The following is a 6,897-nucleotide window of genomic DNA, read 5'->3' on the forward strand; positions in this document are numbered from 1 at the left end:
GTTAAATTGAGTTAACCAGATTCAAAGATATTCCAAAGAGGAGATGGAGGCAGAATGACCAAATGACCACCTGAATTACACATGCACCAAAAGTAGCCTTTTACCAGCCAAACAATCTGACAAACCCATGCATGTGGGATATCGCTGTACTCAGGAGATGTTCCTGAACACACATTGGGGTGTTGTTTGACAGTGGGGTGTTGTTTATCTATAACTAAAGAACAATTTGTGTAAAAAAAAAAAATGAAAAAAATTACTATTACAAAGTTTGACAAAGTGTGGTTGTATAACTGTTGCATGGAAAGGGTTAAAATAACAGCATTTGGAATACCCTGGGGTGTCTAGTTTTCAAAAATATATGCTTTGAATGGGTTAAATTGAGTTAACTGGCTTCAAAGATGTTCCAAAGAGGAGATGGAGGCAGACTGACCAGATTTGTTAAAAAAGGTTTGGAAATCATAAAACGCTGCTTGTACTTATTGCCCTATAACTTACAAAAAACAGCAAAGAAACATAAAAACATTGGGTATTTCTAAACTCAGGACAAGTAGTAGAATCTATTTAGCTAGTTTTTTTACTTGCTTTTTTAGGTGAGTAAAAGGTTTTTCAAATAAAAGTCATAAAGTGTGTTTTTTTTCAATTTTTCACCATGTTTTTGTAATTTTTTTTTTATAGTAAATAAGATATGATCAAAATAATGGTATCGGAAGAAAACCCATCTTGTCCTGGAAAAAAACAATATATAACTTATGTGGGTACACTAAATGGGTGAGGCGAAAATTACAGCTGAACACAAGCACCACAAAAGTATTAAAACAGCCTCGGTCCCACAGGGTACAAAAAGAAAAAAACGAGCCCAGTCCTTAAGGGGATATAAGAGCCTCTGTAGTTCATTGTAAAATATCTGAAATGTACATATTAAATTCACTTGCGTTAATGATTGTAAGTTTGGATATTCTTCCATGATCACCATGTATGCACTTTAATCCATATGATAGCTATATGTGCCCCTTGTAAATGTATACAGAATCCACTTATATGCAGTTTCCATTTTTTATACCCCCCATCTATATAACCCATGCAAGACCTGTGTCCAGCCAAACGCATCTCCATGCATTTGTGTGTATTCCAGAGCATCATGCTTATGCCCAGAGAACATTGCCATTGGTTTCAATGGAAATGCTTTCCTGCCACTGCTTCAGTAAATTAGTGGCCAGAATTATAACATAAGAGAGCAGCTTCTACGTTGTAAGCATAAGACCACGGAGCTTGGTCTTGTGAGTCATGTTTTGTTTTACCTCGTGTGGATGGCGTGTATGTCGCTTACTTGAAGAACAAAATAGTACCAGGATGTACTATATGGGAAGGAGGCAAGCAGGCAGAGGTGGTGTGATGCTTTGGGCAATGTTCTGCAGGGAAACCTGCTATTCATGTAGATGTTACTTTGAAATGAACTACCCACCTAAGCATTGCTGCAGGCCATGTACACTTTTAAATAGCCACAAAGTGAAAATCTCAATCCCAATTGTTTACATTTATACAGTGCTCTCTCTAGAAACCCCTTTGACATAGTATAATTTGATGCATTTGTCTGCTACTGATCACCTGAATATGGTTTAGGTTTTTATGATTTTAACAGCAATTTATCTAAAAATTTAGTCTAAAAAAGGTCCTGATGTAACAGGTTGCTAAATTATAGCTTTGTAATTAGAAACTGAACAGCCTAAGAAGCTATCAGGACAGCAGACCCTCATTGGAACAATGTAACATTCAGATAAAGAACATCTTATTTTCCTTTTTAGGTCTTGTGTCTACAAGAATGATCAAGCATCAAAAGAAAATCCAAACAAAAACCTTCAAGAAGAGGAACCTTGCCCAAGATTTGCACACCAGTTAGTGTATGATGAATTGCACAAGGTATATCTCATATTTGCGCATTCTGTGGGAAAACAAAAAATAAATAAAAAAAATTCTTGCACCGTGGAAATGCAAGTTACTGTCAGGAACTAAAACATGTCTAAAACAAGAGTTTAGCATTAACTCGTAATGGTTCTTTGCTAATCAATTTCAGAAGGCTGGTGGAAACACTGTATGGAAAGCCACAATAGCCTTCAGTTTTTTTTATGTGATTTCTCAGAGACTCTGTTTTCTGAATAGCCTTCTAAGTCATATAAGGTTGTATTAGTAATGAAGCATGCGTTTTATGTTTACGCCTTCAAAAATATACAGTGAGCCAGTACTGTCGATAAAGAAATCTTGGTATTTTCTTTGTAAATCTCAGAATTGTAAATTGTTTATTTGGCCATGCATTATACAGAGTCAAGTTAACCCTTCGCGCGGGGGGGGGAAAGCTCACAAACAACCCTTCATAACTGTGTAAAAACTTTGTCCTGCAAATGTAACTTTTGTAAAGGATATGACGTGTATGAAGGACGTTGACGGTGTTTAACGCTGGGTACATTCCAGTGCAAAGTCTTAATGTAGAGCAGTCATTGTAGAAAGGAATGGACTCTGGGTTTTCTAAGAATTTCCCCGATACGTTTAGTTAATTGGCTATTTTGTTTATAAAAACAAGTTTAAATGTATATAAGGAAACACATATTCAACATAGACCTTTATATTTCTAGGTTCATTATCTGTTTGGAGGAAACCCAGGGAAGTCCTGCTCTCCAAAGATGAGGTTGGATGACTTCTGGTCATTAAAGCTTTGCCGGCCTTCCAAAGAATACTTGCTGAGACACTGTAAATACCTAATTCGGAAACACAGGTAATTCTCTCAAAAAACAACTTTCACTGAGCTAGTAATAAATGGTAGTAAATGGATTTTACATTTACTTTTTTATTCCTCTGACACTTAAAGGGACATTCCAGTCCATCATATGCACTTTAATGCATGCGATAGGTGTGTAGTCCGTTTTGTAGATGCATTTGCCCCTTTCCTGCACTCCCATCTAAATTCCCAGCTTTCTGCTATGTTCTCCGCACACCACCTCTCATCCCTGGCAGTATTTTTTTTTTTTTGTATAGTGATTGTAGTAAACAGGACTGTTATTGGCCAGTTAAGTGTTCTGAGCTATAGCAGCAGTTTCTTACCCTTACAAAAAAAAATCTCCCAATTTCTCCTTATCCTAATAGATAATAACATGAATCCCTTTCATTAATTTAATGTTTGAATTTAAATGTATTCACATACCAAAGTAGGCTATTTGTTTCTTGCTATCAAGTGTAATTAAATGCAATTTCTTGAATGTGTATGTGGGTATGACTTGTAGTAGTATGTATGATGAATAGATTGATTTGAAAGTTTTAATGGTTTATGAAACTTTGTTGGAAAAGTTACCGCCTTTTACTATCTGTAATCGTCCATTCGGTTTGCTTTTATATATTGCAGGTATGAAGAACGTGCTCAAACGGAACCCCTCAGTGCACTCAAATACTTGCAGAATGATTTATTTGTCACGGTAGATCACTCTGACCCTGAGGAAACTAAAGAGGTGAGGAGTTTGGTGGGAACATGAGTCTAGATGAAGATGTCTTCTTTGTATAAAGCACATGCCAATAGATGAATTAATTCAATATACAAGGACAGTAATATCATTACTCACTGCACTATAGTTTAAATAAACCACCTAGACCACTGTTTCTTAACTAGTTACCAAGATACCGCTTGGCACTTTTTTCAAGTATATGAACTTTTCCCTGCTGTTATCAGTTTGGGTAATTAATGATGTCCAGTGAGAAGTAATCCATATGTTATATATTACACCGCACAGACACAGACTGTGAGCCTTAATCTACACAACCACTGTTTGTGTGTCAGGCCTGTGGACAGTATTTTCTTCTGTACTAGTAACTACCGTGCCAATCCTCTCCGATTTGTAGACATTGTGGAACATCACTAGTTATTTTACTGTTTTACTCCTAAGTGTTGCATATTGATAAGGAATCTTCAGGTGTCTACATGTCCCACAATTTTCATGTTTTTGTTGTTGTATCTCAAACGTCCTACTTGTTTTGCTTTAAAACACTGACAAGAAAATGATGGGATATGTTGTTTTTTTTTTTTTTTGTTTGTTTAGTTTCAGCTTCTCCCTTCTGCACTGTTCAAAACCAGCAAGGATTTTACTCCGTTGGGTAAGTGTTCTAAGCAGTATTTGCCCATCCCAAGTCTGAATAGTAACACAAATTATTTAAATGGGACATATTACTGCCCCAAACAGCCTCACAAGACACGAATGCATGTTAAAGTATTTAAGTTTTACATTCTGCATCAAAGAATATGACTTACCTTGTTCAGAACGATGCTGCTGCTTAGCTGCACACGAAAACTCCTCCTCGCTGAGATTCCAGCTAAATGCCGCCAATTACCGTACAGGAAAACAATCCCATGTGGATCTTTCTACTTTAAGTGGCTGTTCCTGGATCTCATAAATATTTTTTATTAAACTGTAAAATAATATAACTATTCTGATGCATTTTTGTGGCAATGCATGACTTCCAAACATCTTAATGCTTGAGCACTTGCTAACAGTCCTATTGATCCAAGCACATTTTGATTTTCATAACTAAAATGTAGTTTTGCTAATGATGCGGTTTTTTTTATCTTATCTGTTGTCAGGCTTCTCTGATGTTGATCACACCTATGCCCAGAGGACGCAGCTTTTTGATTCTTTGGTTAACTTCTTCCCTGACAGTATGACCCCTCCGAAAGGCAACCTGGTTGATCTTATTACATTGTGAAGACGATACTCTGGACTACAAAGACAATAAAATTTGAGTGACTTTTTCGTTTTTTTTAATTGGCACTGTGGCTGTATAGATGAAATGCAGTTGGTGCACAAAAGAGACAGCTTTGTGAAATGTTGGTAGGTACCCCTCTCTAAAGAGATCGTGCTGATTGCCAGGAGCACTTGGCAGAAAGTTTCTTTTTGTTTTTTCCATGCTGCCTTGGTGCAAACATATTTTTTTTTCTCCCATTTTTATAAATTGGCAAAAGGGATTAATGTGTGGCCTTCATTTCTAGAAGTATTTTTTTTCTTTTAATCCTATTTGAAGTGTAGGGGTAATATGCATATGTTATGGTAACATATAAAAACAAAGTTTAATTATGGGTGACCAGAAGTCAGTCACTCGCTGAAAGTAATTATCAGGGTCACACTGGCTAACCTCTTGTACAGCTTACTGTATTCTCTGTATAAAAATGTGAAATATGAATATAGCTTTTTTCTTTAATTGCTTTGCAACCTTCATCATTTAAACCCAAGGTTGCAAAGGTAAAATGTGAGGCCACCTTAATTGATGTTGTGGGATATTGCATTAGAAAACTATATATGTATTTATTTGCGGTCAGATCCATTAAATACATACCATTCTATTGCTGTACATCACAGAAATGAGGGGGGTTAGGCACCAAATGTATTTGTGCACCGCACCGGCTTCTTTATAATCCAGCAGGGTTCTCAAACTGAAGTATCTCTTATATAAAAGAGCACACGTTTATAAGCAAATTAGTTTGATTTTTTTATAGATATTTTTTTCTTTCTTATTCAATGGTTCTTTTAAAACCAGACTATTGTGCTTTGCATTTTCCAAGTGAATTATTGTGAATGACAGCCTCTTTGATGACATCATAGCTTGGATGCACTGCAGTACTCTAAGACACTGACAAGTCTTTTAACTGATTGTTTGCTAGCGTGTTTCAAACTGTATTTTGCCTCCTTGTCATTAAAGTTGAGCAATCTTACTGCTCTATAATGAGAAAGCCATGGAGTTCATCAATGATGTCATCAACAAAAGCAAATTCACAATTAAGCAGATAAGTTGCCAACCAGCTTTTCGTAGACCCTTAGCATCAACATTTATTAAAAAGAATGGTAAGTTTGTATAATGATACATGGTTTTTATTGCAACACTGTGCTCCTTGATATAAGAAGTACTTATATCGGGGTTCAAATTGCCTTCAGTGTACATTACATGATTTACTCTGTTGGACATTCAATTATTCCCATTATTCGCATTTATCATTGTAGTGGCCTCTATGTTGTCACCAACGTTTTGTTCTGTCATGTTTTGAAATATATGGCAAAGTAAATCTTGTCATTGCCTAGTTGTGCCATTAGCACTTTTTTTCCTACGTTCTTTAATTCTTTTGTCTACTGTTAATATGCATAACCATAATACTTAGACGTGTAATCTATGCAGTGTCGGCGGCAGGTGCTTTAATTAGATGGTTGTTTTTGGTCTTTCAGTACATATGTACACATTCTATATTTATTGTCGTGTTAAAAAAAAAAATCTAAATATTTAACCCATATAATCTTAAACAAGTGAAACAGTAATCTTTTTACAAGCAAGAAAACCACTATCAATTTGGTCTTTCCCTTCAGAAGTTGCCCAAAACTGTAGGAATAAGGCAAACGTGTTATCCACAATTCACTTGGAGGGTGGCATTGATCCAGTAGACTTTAACTGGTTCTCTTGCAGTAAATTGAGAATTAATGTTTGTAGAATACGATATCTATGCTTACATTGGCTCATCCATTTCTTTATAGTCAGCTGAAGACCCTACACAACACTTATGCTCATTTACTCAGTTGTCAGATTAAGATGCATGCTAAATACATGAATGTGAAAAGATTATGAAAAATACATTGGATACATGTCAAACAATAAAGAGGAGCTTTTGAGCGTGGTAGCCAAAGAAATTGGAACTGGAAATTGCAACTGAAGTTGGTAAGAGCTAATGTTTTAGAGGTTACCTCCTGAGGTTACAGAATAAAGGCTTTTTTAATCCTTCTCTGGGTACAAGAAATCTTCTTAACTGTGCCTGAACTCAGGTCAGCCTCTCATAAAACACACCTTTTGCTGTGAAATGATGTAAGTATTTATGCATCACTG

The 6,897-nt window shown here is 36.0% G+C and overlaps 1 protein-coding gene across 2 annotated transcripts in view; it reads left to right on the forward strand.

Annotated features, from left to right (window-relative positions):
• MKLN1 (muskelin 1) overlaps positions 1 to 6,106 on the forward strand; it is a 30,101-nt gene extending 23,995 nt beyond the window's left edge. For both annotated transcript variants that reach the window (XM_053462442.1, XM_053462443.1), the window contains 5 exons: positions 1,803 to 1,917; positions 2,628 to 2,767; positions 3,392 to 3,494; positions 4,080 to 4,134; positions 4,619 to 6,106. In XM_053462442.1, coding sequence (XP_053318417.1) covers positions 1,803 to 1,917; positions 2,628 to 2,767; positions 3,392 to 3,494; positions 4,080 to 4,134; positions 4,619 to 4,740 — 535 coding nt within the window. In that variant the 3' untranslated portion in view covers positions 4,741 to 6,106. The remainder of the gene's footprint in view (positions 1 to 1,802; positions 1,918 to 2,627; positions 2,768 to 3,391; positions 3,495 to 4,079; positions 4,135 to 4,618) is intronic.
• Positions 6,107 to 6,897: the final 791 nt, after the last annotated feature.

Source organism: Spea bombifrons, chromosome 4 (assembly GCF_027358695.1).
Source record: "Spea bombifrons isolate aSpeBom1 chromosome 4, aSpeBom1.2.pri, whole genome shotgun sequence".
NCBI classification, from domain to species: Eukaryota; Metazoa; Chordata; class Amphibia; order Anura; family Pelobatidae; genus Spea; species Spea bombifrons.